General features: G+C 36.2%; 1 protein-coding gene across 1 annotated transcript in view; it reads right to left on the bottom strand.

The window, feature by feature from the left end:
• Window positions 1–16,269, bottom strand: part of Fuca (alpha-L-fucosidase) — a 99,552-nt gene that overhangs the window by 24,827 nt on the left and 58,456 nt on the right. Inside the window, exon 6 of the mRNA XM_090395418.1 lies at window positions 14,066–14,198. Within this exon, the coding sequence (XP_090251544.1) occupies window positions 14,066–14,198 (133 nt within the window). The remainder of the gene's footprint in view (window positions 1–14,065; window positions 14,199–16,269) is intronic.

Genomic DNA, 16,269 nt, shown 5'->3' with positions numbered 1-16,269 from the left:
AAGATAAACATATTTTATCATTTATGTAATTTTTTGTTAATGTACATTAAATATTTGGTAATGGATTTAAATAAAGAATAACGATTTCAAATAAATATAAACTATTATCAATGGATATTATTATGAGTGTTAAAGTAATAAGAAAAAATTTTAATATTTTAAAATACACCCTTTATTTTATTATATTATCTAAATATAACAATTAGAGATAGTGGAACTATCACCACTAAATAAAATGGTTGTTCAGGTAACTCGCATTTGAGTTTCGAATGATCTGGGGGATTGCTTCAGATTTCTCTTCGTTCTTCAAATTCCCAATAAAATTGATGCAAACCTTATACTGTTCACCTTTTCGATGAGCAAATGTTGAAATGCACAGAGAAACAAAATATTTCGAATATCTACCACTAGTTCATTAAATACGAATTTCTACATAATCTGAAGTAAGTGAATGCAATTAAAATTCGATCTCATCCTTCTTTTCTTTTCTTTTTTTTCATCAAAAGGTTTTCGTCATCTGTAGGAGTGTTTCTTTATCATAATAGTAATTCGACTACAAGGAGGAAATTGTGTCATCTTCTGTTTGATTGGATATACACAACATGATATTTTGGGAAACTGGAAGTGAAATCAAAGCCTTCAAAAAAAAGGGGAAAGCTCTGAAAACGCCTTTTGTTTTATTTTATTTATTTTTTACTTCCTTTTTGCGTTACTACAGTTTCGTATTTATTTCACTCCTTGTCTTTCATTGAAGTACAAACTGAAATCCCACCATAATAAAAATAAACAACAACTTTAACTTGAACTTAATTGGTTGATGGACTAAGTCCTTGACTCTTTATCCCTTCATCTGGATTTTAGATTGTGGGTGATGAGATTATTGTGGGTAAGTTACCCGCTCATTGTAAGCATTGAGGCTGAATCAGCTTTCTCTTGCGATGGAGGATTTCAGTGTTTTATGTTTGAAACGATCTGAGGGCTTGTAGTCCGCTGCCTGTCGAACTAGCTGATTTGGGTGATTATCCGTGATTGTGAAGAATTTCTCCGCAATGCCTGTCACGTAGGTCTTAATATCTGGAAGACTGGATTCTTGATGTAACTGGATGTTTCTGATGAATCATGAAGCATTAAATGTCATTCTTAGGCATTTATTCTGGATTTTCTCTAGTCTGTTGATGTTGCTTTTAGTTGTGTGACCCCAGGTTGGAGAGGCGTAAGTTAGTTGCGTTCTGATTACCGATTTGTAAAGGAGATTTTGTTGCCTATACTTAGGAAGCTGTTCCTATTCAAAAGTGGATATAGCTGTGCTATGGTCTGACTTGCCTTAGTGGCGACACTATCATATATGACTTGAAGTTTAGACGTTTATCAAGATGAACGCCCAGATATTTTGTAGAATTGTGACAAGGGATGATTTTACCAAACATTTTATGCTTGCGTTCGTTCTGCTTTACGCCTGGTGAAAAGTACTGCAGAGCTTTTGTTTGGATTAATTGCGATACGCCATTTGGTGTATCAAACCTCCAATTCATTGACTGCTCTCTGCAGCTTGATTCAGGACAGATGTGGAGGGATCTGGCTATAATAATTGTGTCATAGGCATATAGAGCGGTGATAGCTGGGAAGAGTTTGGGGAGATCTGCCATGTATATGGAGAAGACGTAGGGGAGATAGCAGAGAGAGGCTTGAGGGACTCCGGCCGTGATTCTCCTCTCTGTGGATCTGATACCCTTGAGTTTTATTTTAACTTTTCTGTTATTTAGATATGACTTGATAAGTAGAACTAGTGGTAATGGAATACTAACTTTGTGTAGTTTAAAAATTAGTCCACGATGCCACACTCTATCAAATGCCTGAGTGATGTCCAGGAAAACTGCGCCAGAGTGTTGGTGCCATTGATACCCTTGGGTTATATGTTCGATAACTCTGTAAATTTGTAACGTTGTGGAGTGATATTTCCTACAGCCGAATTGTTCATCTTGAATGACATGGTTGATATCTGTTACCTCTTGAACCCGTGTGAGAATAGCACGTTCGGCTATCTTACCTATGCATGAAAGAAGGCTGATTGGTCTGTAATTTTCAGGAAACTGTGTATTTTTTCCATGTTTGGGAATTAGGAAAACGTAGGCAATTTTCCATCTCTGTGGGAAATAATTTAGCCGGAGGATGGCATTAATGATGGCTACTAGATGCATAACCCCTTTGCGGGGAAGTAGCTTGAGCACCTTGTTTGTTATTCCATCCTGATCCGGAGCCTGTTTGTTATTTAGATTTCTTAAAATCTCATATATTTCTGTTGATGACACGGATTTGTTATTGGATTGGAATGAGGCATTTTGAGTTATTTTACGCACTTGGGTGTGAATTTTACTTATGAAATTTATATTTGTATCGATATAATGGGCTGCATTGTTTTTCTAGGCTGTCTGCAAATGCTTCAGCTTTTTCCTCGTCGTTGTAGACAACATTAGATTTACCTTGGATTGGAGGAAATGTAAAACGCTTCGAACGGATTAATTTCATCATTTTCCATATTGATTGATCCTCTGTGTTTAATTGGAGAATTTTGTTATTCCAGAGTTGATTACGGTGGTCCTTCAGGGTATATCGAACCTGGTTTGTTGCTCTATTGACTGCTTGTTTATCTGCTGGGTCTATTGTTCTCTGATATTGTCTTCTTAATCTGTTTTTCTCTTAGATAAGACGTTTTATATTCTCTGGGAGTTTATTTGATGGTGCACATTTGGTTATATTTGTTACTGTTATAGCTGTCAGTAGTTGTTTTTCAAGAGTTTTCACTGCTTTTTCAACATCTTCGGCAGATGTTATATGCGCTATTGGACCAAGGTTTTCCTGGAAGTCTGAGGGTAGTCGTTTCCAATGTATAAATGTGGCGGTGTTTTCCGTTAAATCTTGTATGGTGCCTAGTTGTAATATGATCAGAACTTAAGTCGTTGATTGCTTGTATCTGATTGCTGTGCGCTATGTTTTTTAATATAGCAATATCTAGTACATCAGGACGTCCGGTTGCTCCGTAATGTGTGGGTTCAGTGGGTCCTATTACTGTTGTATTTCTTGAAGAGGTGTAAGAGTTGAGTATTCTTCCGTTAATGTTTGAGTTTCTGCTGTTCCAGATTGAATGTTTGGCATTAAAATCTCCAGCTATAATCACTGCTTTGCCTGTATTTAGTATCACATCTAAGTCAGATTCAAGGATTTTTTTATTTGGGGGGGGGGGGGTTGTAGGCTGCATATATTCTGATGCTGCTTGTGTTTTCCATATACATTTCTATTCCTGTATTTTCCATGTGTCCTGTTTGGGGTTCGGCTATTGAATTATGTTTTATGTTTCTTTTTCACAAAGATGGCAGTGCCTCCACCTCCAGCAATGCACCTGTCTGTACGGTAATTGCTATAACCGTTGATTCTGATTTTGTCACTTGGACGAAGGTAAACAACTTGAACTTGAACTTGAACTTAATTGGTTGATGGACTGAGTCCTTGACTCTTTATCCCTTCATCTGGATTTTAGAGTGTGGGTGATGAGATTATTGTGGGTAATTTACCCGCTCATTGTGAGAATTGAGGCTGTATCAGCTTTCTCTTGCGATGGAGGATTTCGGTTTTTTATGTTTGAAACGATCTGAGGGCTTGTAGTCCGCTGCCTGTCGAACTAACTGATTTGGGTGATTATCCGTGATTGTGAAGAATTTCTCTGCAATGTTTGTCATGTAGGTCTTAATATCTGGAAGATTGGCTTCTTGATGTAACTGAATGTTTCTGCTGAACCATGGGGCATTAAATGCCATTCTTAGGCATTTATTCTGTATTATCTGAAGTCTGTTGATGTTGCTTTTAGTCGTGTGACCCCAGGTTGGAGAGGCATAAGTTAGTTGCGGTCTGATTACCGATTTGAAAAGTAAGATTTTGTTGCTTATGCTTAGGAAGCTGTTCCTGTTCAAAAGTGGATATAGCTGTGCTATAGTCTGACTTGCCTTAGTGGTAACACTATCCATATGTGACTTGAAGTTTAGACGTCTATCAAGATGAATTCCCAGATATTTGGTAGAATTGCGCCAAGGGATGAATTTACCAAACATTTGTATGCTTGTATTCGGTTCTGCCTTACGTCTGGTGAAAAGTACTGCAGAGCTTTTGTTTGGATTAATTACGATACGCCACTTGGTGTACCAATCCTCCAATTCATTGACTGCTCTCTGCAGCTTGATTGTGGCCAGGTGTGGACGGAGGGATCTGGCTATAATGATTGTATCATCGGCATACAGAGCGGTGATAGCTGGAGACAGTTTGGGGAGATCTGCCATGTATATGGAGAAGAGTAGGGGAGATAGTAGAGAGCCTTGAGGTACTCCGGCCGTGATTCTCCTCTCCGTGGATCTGATACCGTTGAGTTTTATTTTAAATTTTCTGTTGTGTAGATATGATTTGATAAGTAACACTAGTGGCAATGGAATACCAACTTCGTGTAGTTTGATGCCATACTCTATCAAATGCCTGAGTGATGTCTAGAAAAACTGCGCCAGTGTGTTGGTGCCATTCATACCCTTGGGTTATATGTTCGATAACTCTGTAAATTTGTAGCGTTGTGGAGTGATATTTCCTAAAGCCGAATTGTTCATCTTGAATTATATGGTTGATATCTGTTGCCTCTTGAAGCCGTGTGAGAATAGCACGTTCGGCTATCTTACCTATGCATGAAAGAAGGCTGATTGGTCTGTAATTTACAGGAAACTGTGTATTTTTCCCAGGTTTGGGAATTAGGAAAACGTCGGCAATTTTCCATCGTTGTGGGAAATAATTTAGCCGGAAGATGGCATTAATGATGGCTACTAGATGCATAACCCCTTTGCGAGGAAGTAACTTGAGTACCTTATTTGTTATTCCATCTGGACCTGGAGCCTTTTTGTTATTTAGTTTTCTTAAAATCTCATATACTTCTGTTGGTGATACGGATTTGTTATTGGATTGGAATGAGGCATTTTGAGTTATTTTACGCACTTGGGTGTGAATTTTACTTATGAAATTTATATCTGTATTGATATAATTGGGGCTGCATTGTTTTTCTAAACTGTCAGCAAATGCTTCAGCTTTTTCCTCGTCGTTGTAGACAACATTAGATTCACCTTGGATTGGAGGAAATGTAAAACGCTTTGAACGGAGTGATTTCATCATTTTCCATATTGATTGATCCTCTGTGTTTAATTGGAGAATTTTGTTATTCCAGAGTTGGTTACGGTGGTCCTTTAGGGCATATCGAACCTGGTTTGTTGCCCTATTGACTGCTTGTTTATCCGCTGGGTCCATTGTTCTCTGATATTGTCTTCTTAATCTGTTTTTCTCTTGGATAAGACGTTTTATATCCTGTGGAAGTTTATTTGATGGTGTACATTTGGTTATATTTGTTACCTGCGTTATAGCTGTCAGCAGTTGTTTTTCAAGAGTCTTCACTGCTTTTTCTACATCTTCAGCAGATGTTATATGCGGTATTGGACCAAGGTTCTCCTGGAAGGCTGAGGGAAGTTGTTTCCAATTTATAAATGCGGTGGTGTTTTCTATTATATCTTGTATGGTGCCTAGTTGTAATATGATGGGGTTATGATCAGAACTTAAGTCGTTGATTGCTTGTATCTGATAGCTGTGCGCTATGTTTTTTAATATAGCTATATCTAGTACATCAGGACGACCGGTAGCTCCATAATGTGTGGGTTCAGTGGGTCCTATTACTGTTATATTTCTTGAAGTGGTGTAAGAGTTGAGTATTCTTCCATTAATATTTGAGTTTCTGCTATTCCAGACTGAGTGTTTGGCATTAAGATCTCCGGCTATAATCAATGCTCTGCCTGTATTTAGTATCACCTCTAAGTCAGCTTCAAGGAGTTTTTTATTTGGGGGGTTGTAGGCTGCATATATCGTAATGCTGCTTGTATTTTCCATATGTATTTCTATTCCTGTAGTTTCCATGTGTTCTGTTTGGGGTTCTGCTATTGAATTATGTTTTATATTACTTTTCACAAAGATGGCAGTGCCTCCACCTCTAGCAAAGCATCTGTCTGTTCGGTAAGTGCTATAACTATTGATTCTGATTTTGTCACTTGGACGAAGATGTGTTTCATTTATGAGGATGATGTCTGCTTGAGTTTCTGCTGCAAACTCCTGTAGCTCCTGTAATTTGATAAGTAAACCATTTGCATTCCATGAAACAATTTTTAATGATTTCGGTTTTCTTTTAGATTTATCCATTAAGAATTTCCATAAAGAGTGATTGTGTATGCCTTAAGATGATATCTTTGGCTTCTTGAGTTGGGTTGGTTTGTTGGAGTTCAGCAAGCATTTCACCTAAGTGGCTTGTTATGTTCAGTAGGATAGGTTTGTTGGTTTGCTGTGGTTTTGGGTCTTTTTGGAAGGTCGATCTTGTAACTTCAGCATACGATCTTCCATCCGTTGTGGAGACTATGGTTTGATGGGAAGACGCTTGTTCTTGAAGAGGTTTACTGGTTTTGAGTTGTAATTTTTGGTTTTGAGGAAATGCTATACAGCCCCTATAGTTTGCAGGGTGTGGTCCTCCGCAGTTTGCACACTTTGCTGGAAGTGTACGAGGTTTATGGCATTCATTTGATGCATGTTTGCCACCACATTTAACGCAACGAAATTCGGCCTTGCAGCATCGTTGGGCATGCCCAATCTTCTGGCATCTATGGCACTGGGTTGTAGTTGATTTATGTTTCAATGCCTCAACTTTTATGACTAGATCACAGATGGTTTGGAGATTGTATATATGATTTTGGTCTTTGCTTATTTCCACTAGAATTAGGGGATAGGGTGTTTTATCAGCTCTCCGCATTCGGCTAACTTTAATTGGGCTAAATCCCTTAAGTTGGAGGTCTGCAGTGAGGTCTTCTATTTGTAATGTTTCAGTTACTCCCCTTAACACTACTTTTAAATTTTTTCACTGTTGAGTGCAAAAGTGTGATATGGCAAGTTGTTGTTGTCTAGAAGTTTGGTCATTTTTCTGTAATCTGATGATGTTTTAGGTTGTATGCGAATCCCTTCTTCTGTGTTTGTGGCTTTAATGAAGGTGATATCTGAAGATTTCAGTGTGGATGCAACGGACGTCCAGTGCTCCTTGGCCCTTAGGACGACTGGGGGTACCCTTTCTTTAATTACATTATCTGGTTCTATCTCCACTGTTTTGGGTGTATCTGCAGTAGAGGAGATTTTCCTTTTCTTTTTGACTGTTTGAAATTCTGTGTTGGTTTCCACAATCTGCGGATTATTATCCTGAGATGCAGCATTCTCTGTATTCGTGAAGTGACTTGATTCTGGTTCAGTCAACATACTTCCTTCATTAGAATCATCCATCCTATCTTCTGTGACTGCTGTAGGGGGGAATGTATCTAAGAGCTTTACTTTCCCTGGCCAGTTGTCGCTCAAAAGTTTTCCTAATCTTAGGAATTCTTTGTAAACTTCCTCAAATATGCCTTCATTGAGAGGTTTTGTCATGATTAACAGAAGGCAACAACTCTATTAAAATAAAGTTTGAGAAGTGGGACCTAGAGCCCAATGTAAATATCCCGTAGATCAAGTCGATCTACCAGCAAAGGTAGTAAATGTTTCACAGAATGAACACTTACCTCGATATATAAATATCCCGTAGATCAAATCGATCTACCAGCATCAGTAGCAAATATTTTACAAAATAAGCTTTTCTTCAGAAAATCATAACGACTATTTAAATCACTGATCACATATATAAGGTAAACAACAAACTATTGCACATTATTAAATTATCTATCTACACAATTTTTTTATTGGTGTGAAAAGAAATCTTTCATTATATTAAGCTATATACCTTTTATATATATAATAATTACGAATTCTCATAAAAACATTAATTATCCATAATATATTATTAATTAATAAAAATTAAATAATTTAAAAATAATATTAATGTTAGTTATATTTTAAAATTACAAGTATAGTCCAGCAGCAAAGTTGTGAAACTATAAAGCTAATTACGACGAATAAACATTCAAAATGTTCAAGATTAAATATTCTGAGCAGTGAAGCTTTTAGGCTTACTACAATCAGTATCATGGGCAGTCGGTAATGGATAAAAAAATGATTTTTTTCTTTTCTCCTAGGGGACGAACAAAGGCTTGCATACGTTTGGGAAATGGAGCTTGCTTCACCTTTGCTATGAGTTGCCTAGGCACCGGTACTCACTTCTTCTTCAACCCATTCGTCCTACGGGATGGATGGAGTCCCTTAATTCGAGATCTTGGCGAATTTATGCAGCCAGGGCAGCCACTCGTCTGTTGCAATTCCATAAGGACAAGTATTTTTTATGCATGTAGATCTGTGTGTGTGTGTGTGTGTGTGTGTGTGTGTGTGTGTGTGTGTGTGTGTGTGTGTGTGTGTGTGTGTGTGTGTGTGTGTGTGTGTGTGTGTGTGTGTGTGTGTGTGTGTGTGTGTGTGTGTGTGTGTGTGTGTGTGTGTGTGTACGGCGAAGCAAAGCATGCAGGCAAATACAAAGAATGGTGTAACCAACAATGCAAGAAAAGATCGGTCAATAAAAGACACTCCAGTAAAGGCAAAATCCAGCAAGGTGGCAAATCTTTGACCTTGATCAAAAGCGTGATGCATGACTTAATACCCACATGTACAAACATTTCCTATTACACGAAGAGGAAAAAGGAGCAGTACATACGAGGAATAGTTCGGGACATTTAGGTTGGAAGAGATGCAGTGATAGAAACGCAGAAGTGAAATTGAGAGAACAAGGAATTACAAAATGATGGAAATCTAAAAACACAAAAGAAACACATAATTCAAAAATATTAATGCCAGCCTGGTTGGCCGAATGGTTAGCGCATTGGTTCTCCAGCCAAAAAAGGCTGCGGGTTCGACTCCCGTCATGGGCATGAATGTTTGTGATTGTCTGTGAAAATACTAGTGGTGGTGGTGGTGGGCAGTAGATGGCGTTGATGTAGTTACGCTACGTTGTAGTAAGTGGATTGAGTGGTGAAGACAGCTGTAGAGTTGGTGCCCTCTCTCAATGAGTCTTTGGATTTCATGGAGGTGTTTCGTAACAATAATAACAACAACAAGAATTACAGATAGAAGATTGGATCTACTAGACTAGATTAGTATTTATAATCCCCTCTCACACAAACGTTTTTTTGAATGTGCGTTCGGGGAGATTGCCAATTAAATAATAACTTTGTCAAGAAAGTCTAGAAAATACTAGACTTTCTTCAGTCTCAAATACAAACTTTTCATCCAAGAAAACTTCTTTGTTACTGAACAATTATTTTTCGATTAGGAAACCTGGAAAATGGTTTATTTAGCCGTAAGTCTTTCCTCTCAGACAGGATTATAATAAGGGTGGATGAATGGAGCATAATCACTGAAGGATAAAGAACTAAAAGCAGCAATTATTAATTCAGTAATTTGATTATCCCGATGAGGATCTTCAGACATTCATCAGCCCGTGAATAGCACATTTATCTATTGCATAATCCGCAAGAATACACAATAAAAATGGCAGCAAGACATTATCTGCGAGTCTTTTAAAATAAATGCATGTGAGTCTTTTCTGATTGCAAACGAAATTTAAAGTACAACAATATTATAATTTGATAACTGTATTGATAAATATCACAGTACCAATTAGAAAGGAATAATAAAATACTGTATTTATTTTATGTATTTAACTGCGCATAAGGAACAACCGCCATCTATTGACAAATAAAGCAGCAACTCGTAGGATGTTACTTCAATATTGTGACATTTTTATTGAAAAAAAAAAAGGCGTGTGAAATTTTTATTATTCTATCTGTTTAATTATTTAAAATTCTAATTTCAATGTTCGAAAAACTGTGTATACTTTTTTTGCAATTATTCGCAAAATTTTTAAATTCAACTTTAAAAGGATTCATAATTTTTATTTGGAATATAAGTTTACACATTATTTTATAAAACAAAATTGAAGAACATGAAGGCTATGATGTTTATAAGGAAAAAAAAGGCTCTGCAAGCAAAGAAAACGTCAAACGCCTTCATTAAATGAGAATACTTCGAAGACACTTTAAACATGAATCATTATATCTGGTAACAATTTAATTTACTGATTTTTCCACTGTTTTTTTTATTTTTATTACTTCTTCCTGGTATTAAATTTTCGTAATTTCGTATTCTAAACTACGATGTACATTTATTTTTTTTATTATATCAAATCAAGCGAATCTTCCATTTATAATATTCATTGTTGCGTTTTTTTTTCTCTCTATTCATTCACCTTGAATTTATATTCAAGTTTCGTCGAAACTCGACGAAATAAGTCGAGTTTCGTGCATATTTGTGAAACCTGTTACTCTCGTACCATGAGGCATCAGGGTGTAACCTACTTCTCTCGCACCATGAGCTATCACTGTATATTAATGGTCTTCAATTGTACAGATTTAATTGTGAATGACTATTATGAGCGAATTTTATTAATTTACAGTAATAAATATGACTGTAAATTAATTTCGTGCTGTATTGTGCTGATCATAATATTTAGAGAGTTATCAGTGCATAATTAAATTGATAATAAAACTTTTTAATGAATATTAAATCTAATGAATTAATAATGATATCTAAGCGTTCATCAAATAATACTATAGGAACGTCAAAAATGTCTTTAGATTTCATTTACATATGGTTGAAAGCCTACTTGAAAACTTTATGCATTATGCATTTAATATTAATTGAAGTGTTTATTATTATTATTATTATTATTATTATTATTATTATTATTATTATTATTATTATTATTATTATTATTATTACTACTACTACTACTAACTTCTGCATAATATAATTAAACCGAAAATGATGGAACACATCTTTCCTACTTTACATGTATTTGAATATTCTGTTTAGGGATTTTTAATTATGCGAGAATCTCAGGAATATATACATAGCATAAATAGAAGATTCCTATATAATAAAATACAATCCTTAATAATAAATGTTATTCGAATAGTAACATAAGTATAGTTTTTAAATTAATTAAATAAATCTTAATTAAGCTATGGGATCTTTTTATTATAAATATAATTAATGTATCCCATTACCTACATTTTTACATTTTAGATTGCATTATCTACCCTTGGAAGGTAATGGATGGCAATGCTGTAGCCAATGAAGCTCTAACTGAGGCTCGACTGTTGCTGTTACCCTTCTGCCATGATCAGAGCTTTAATTGCTCAATAACACCTTATCCCAACACTGTCCTCTACAGATAACGGGGAAGATGAAAAGCATTCTTGCTTCGCCCCTTTAAGCCAGTCCTTATAAGGACTAATATATATCCCATGGTAACGGATGCCATTGAAGTTTCAACTGAGGGTCAGCTATTGCCGTTTTGTCAGCCATGACTAGAGTTTTTACCTCAATAACATTCCATCCAGACAGATTTTCTTCAATCGGATGAAGAGTCAGGGACTCGATTCATCTCCCCCCCCCTCCACGAAAAAAAAACAATAGATAGATATATTTATATATATGAAATAAATATATAAAAATGCTGGGTAATTTTGGTTCTGCTTCACCTACAATAATGCACTGTGGATAATTAAGAAAGTGAATACAATTATGACGTCTTTTACGTCTCCGTTTATAACTAAAGTATGCTTGAGAACAAAACATAATTAAACTAAAATAATAGATGATAATAAGAATTATTATTGTTTATTGTAGTAAAAGATGCTTCACTAATTTTTTTTATAGATAATACCTGATTGTCTCTGGAAATAAAATAAAATCATTTTTATTAAATTCTTGATTTTTTTCTTAGGTATGTACGAGTATGTCAAACATGATGGTAGGATTTCGAAATATTTTCTTTCTGTTTCTCTAACTCGAAATTCATGTAATATGTATAATTTTAAAATAAATTAAAATTGAAATTTTATTAAAAACCTTAATATATACAAGAGTTCTTTATTTTACAAATTGGATTCGAATGGACTTATAAACAATAACTTGACATTTCCTCAATCTAATTTTACTTGGATAGCTTGGTTGGTTATCTCATTATTAGCATAGCGATAGATCTTGTGATGCTAGTCGTGGCCTTTTGTTATTTGAAGTACAGGGTGGCTATTAAATAACTTTCCCTCTTTGGAGGGAAAGTTATCTGTAGTTGAAACCAATAAACGGAATGAGACCAAATTTTATATTGAGACTTTTGAAGGCATGGGGAGATGATTTCCGCGAAAAAAAAATTAGTAACAAAAGTCGCCGATAGAGGACATTTTAGCGCTGGCTGAGCCGAAAACAAGCGGATAATTACATTAAATTCAGATAAAATGGAATAATAACATTTCGACAGTGTAAGCGACAGCCGCGTCACTCATTCCAACTGGATATGTGGCGCGTTACAATGATGGTAATAATAATAATAATTAAACTAAAACAACAACTTGCGGGAGACACAGAAATTAATGTAGTTATTGAACTCACAGGAAATAATGTTTTAATCATCAGAATTCGGGTTCCCTGGACCACATACATGTGCTGACCTTTCTTGTGTACAACAAATTGCATCCGGTGTGCGACATGCTCTACAGCTGAGCGTAAGGAGTTGGATTGGATGTTCATAACAGCCCGTTTTATGTTCTCTTTCAAGACATGCAAGTTGGGAACGCCACCAACATACACAACGGATTTCAAATATCCCCCCCCCCACAACCAAAAGTCACATGGTGTCCAGGGATCGAGGCGATCATACCTTCGGAAAGAACTGTCTAATAACCCTCTCATTACTAAAATGCTGGCGTAAAAGGCGTTATACTGAACGTTCAATGTGTGGCCGTGCTCCATCCTGCATAAAAATTATGGAGTCCAAACATTGTCTTTGCTGCAATGCAGGAATGACAAACTTTTCCAGCATTCGTCGATAAATCTTTCCAGTAATGGAGCAGGTTACAGGATCCTGTAAGGATAATACGCTCAAAAAATGGTCCTTCTTCATGGTCCTCTTATGAAATCGGATGTGAAGCCACACCACACGATTACTTTTGGAGAATGTAATGGTACTTGCTGGATCGCTTGGGGATGTTCAGATGCCCAAATTCTGCAGTTGTGAGTGTTGACCGACCAATTTAGATAAGTATGAGCCTCATCACCCTACAATATTCTCCAAGGCCAGTCATTGTTGACCTCCATTCGGGCAAGAAACGTTAGCGCGAAGGTCATGCACTTATCATAATCTGCAGTTGTTAGTGCTTGCACACGACTGAACTTATACGGATAGAAGTGAAGCATTTTCCGTAAGATTTTCCAGACTGTACCATAAGCCATATCAAGTTTGTGAGCTATGGCACGAGCGCTTGGACCAGTACTGGTCCATGTGTCGTCGAACAATGCAGTAGCAACGTCATTTACTCTCTCTTGCACTGCTTTCTGTCCCTTGCCAGGTCTAACATCTAGTGATCCACGCTCTCAGCTATGTTCTACAGCTGACATAGGACCTGTACGCATGTTTATGAAGCCTTCTAAATTCCCGAAGGGCCACTACGGCATTGCACTGTTTAAGGTAAAACAACTTAACAAGTAAAGCACGCTGAGACAAGGTAGGATGCACATATTAAGCACAATTCGTGTCATTTGAATAACTGCCTGAACGTTTCCAATCTTTTTTAAGTGGAATTGGTGACTGCTGTCACGTACGCACAGTAAAATTTGTATAATCCTTTTTTACCTACGTTTACTGCAAATATTTGACAGCTTTCGGCTCCGCCAGCGCTAAAATTTCCCCTATCGGCGACTTTTGCTACTAATTTTTTTTTTTTTTTTTTTTTTTTTTGCGGAATTCATCTCCCCATGCCTTCAAAAGTCTCAATATAAAATGTGGTCTCATTCTGGGTATTAGTTTTAGCTACAGATACCTTCAAAGAGGGAAAGTTAATTTATGGCCACCCTGTATTATGCACACGCATGCGCAAAACATTTGTATTATTATTATTATTATTATTATTATAAAATAAGCACTTACCTAATAGTCTCAGCCAGCGTATCAATTAATTCATCTGCAGTCAAATAATCACTTAATTGAGTATTACGTCGGTATCCCCAGGATCCTTTGTCAATAGTCATTGCATTTTCCCACTTTCTTGGCTGCAGTACACCTGGAAAAGTAAACAATAAATTTCGTGTTGCAGGTGAATGATAGTGGATATACAGTATATATGAAAAATAGTTCTCGTGAGATTAGATGCAAAATGTCTCAATTAATATCAATATTTACTATTGAATATAATGTCAACTAAATTATTTTAGCAAATTTTTTAAGTAATTGCAAAAAATATCAAATTAAATTTTTTATCAAAAATTTAAAAGATACACCAAATATATTTAATTAAATTAATATTTAAAATATTGATCTAAAAATCGAGATGTAAGTAGAGAAGTTTAATTAATTCTCTTTAAGAAGTTTAATTAATTCTCCTAATATCGTTTTGGGGACTAGAAGGCGAAGTAAGATTTCCTGCAAATTGGTTGCTAGCCAGGTGAAGATGAGTTAAATACCGAATTAATCAAACATGCAGGCCCAAATCTCAAAATTTGTTTCATTATATATGGAATGGTGAACCACCTTGGCAAAAGGCAATTGTTACTCCTATACACAAGAAGGGCGATATTAATAACTGTAAAAATTATAGAGGAATTAGTCTTCTAAACTCTGGATATAAAATCTATATCTATAGTAAAATTCTGAAAAATAGACTGTCCCGATTCTATGAAGATAAGATACGAGAAGAGCAGAATGAATCCAGGAGAGGTCACTCTTGTGCAGATGATACTTTACCTTAAAAAGTTCATTTGAAAAAACATAAAGATTACAATGTGGAAACCTACGTTGCTTTTGTTATGTAATGAAACCTGTTCGGCATTCATGATTAAACGTCCTGTGTTGGTAGAAGAGTTAATAAATCTTCACATATTCTTACAACGCAGAAATAAATGTACTCTCCAAGGGGCTTAATTTCATCCCATCACCTAGATCTATTCCTAAAGAACTTTTTCTCACGAAAATAGAAAACGCTGCCTCTAATCTACCAAAACTGGACGCAAACCTACTTAGGATAGAAGCTATATTTGCAAACAACAACAGTAGACCTCCCACTGACAAGGTCTCCCATTCGAAGAGAAAAGCTATTCATCAACTGCAGAATAACAAAGATATCATCATTTTTCCAGCTGAAAAAGGGAACGCCATTGCCATCCTGAATAAAACCGATCGTCGCCTCAAGATCTGTGAATTATTAAATTGTAATACTTACTCTGAACTTCAAAGAGACCCCACGAGAAAACTACATTACCGGACAAATAATCTTCTCAAATCCACCTCGGAATTACATAGGAATATCCTAGCCTATCGCTCCGCTCTCTTCATCCACTTATTCCCCGTTTATATGGCCTTCCGGAGATCTATAAAGAAAACACTCCTTTCAGATCAATAGTTGAAGGCATTGACTCCCCTACATACAATCTCTCGACATATTTCGCATCTTCCTCGAAACATCTCCGAGGAGACTTCTTTTCATATGTCAAGAACTTGACTGATTTTGTCTCGAAGATCAAGACCATCCAACTTAACGAAGCAGACAGAATGGTCAACTTCGCAATAGTCTCATTGTTCATCAATTTTCCAACCTTAGTCTTTTAAAAAACAATTTATCTAAGAAGATTTTCGCATTACTTATTCATTGTGTGGATTCGGACTACTTATTTGAAGACAAGATCTACAAACAGAATAGCGGTTTGGTCATGGGTAGCCAGTTGTCTCCGGTGCTAGCGAACGTTTTTCTTGAAGATTTTGAGGAAAACCCCATTTCCTCAGCTACACGGAAACCCCAAATCTGGCTACATTACATGGACCACATTTTTGTAATTTGGGAGTACGGCCCAGAAACCTTATAAACCTTTCTGGATCATTTAAACAATTTTCATCAAAATATAAACTTCACATCCAAACCAGAAGTTGATGGTGTTCTGGCTTTTCTGGATATAAAACTTACTACAACAACTGATGGTCTCAAAATTTCTATCTTTAGGAAGCCAACACACACACCGATAGATACCTACATGCTTCGTCTTACCAGCATCCATTCAAATATTAGGAATTATTTCCACACTAGCTCATCGGGCGAGATCCTTGTTGTCAGAAGAAGAGGAACTTCAACATGAACTTAATTA

This window comes from Typopeltis vanoorti, chromosome 7 (genome assembly GCF_054136105.1).
Source record: "Typopeltis vanoorti isolate ZY-2024b chromosome 7, IOZ_Tvanoo_1.0, whole genome shotgun sequence".
Lineage (NCBI taxonomy): Eukaryota > Metazoa > Arthropoda > Arachnida > Uropygi > Thelyphonidae > Typopeltis > Typopeltis vanoorti.
Note: the sequence above shows the minus strand (reverse complement) of the source record. Positions and strands in the feature narration are given on the sequence as shown.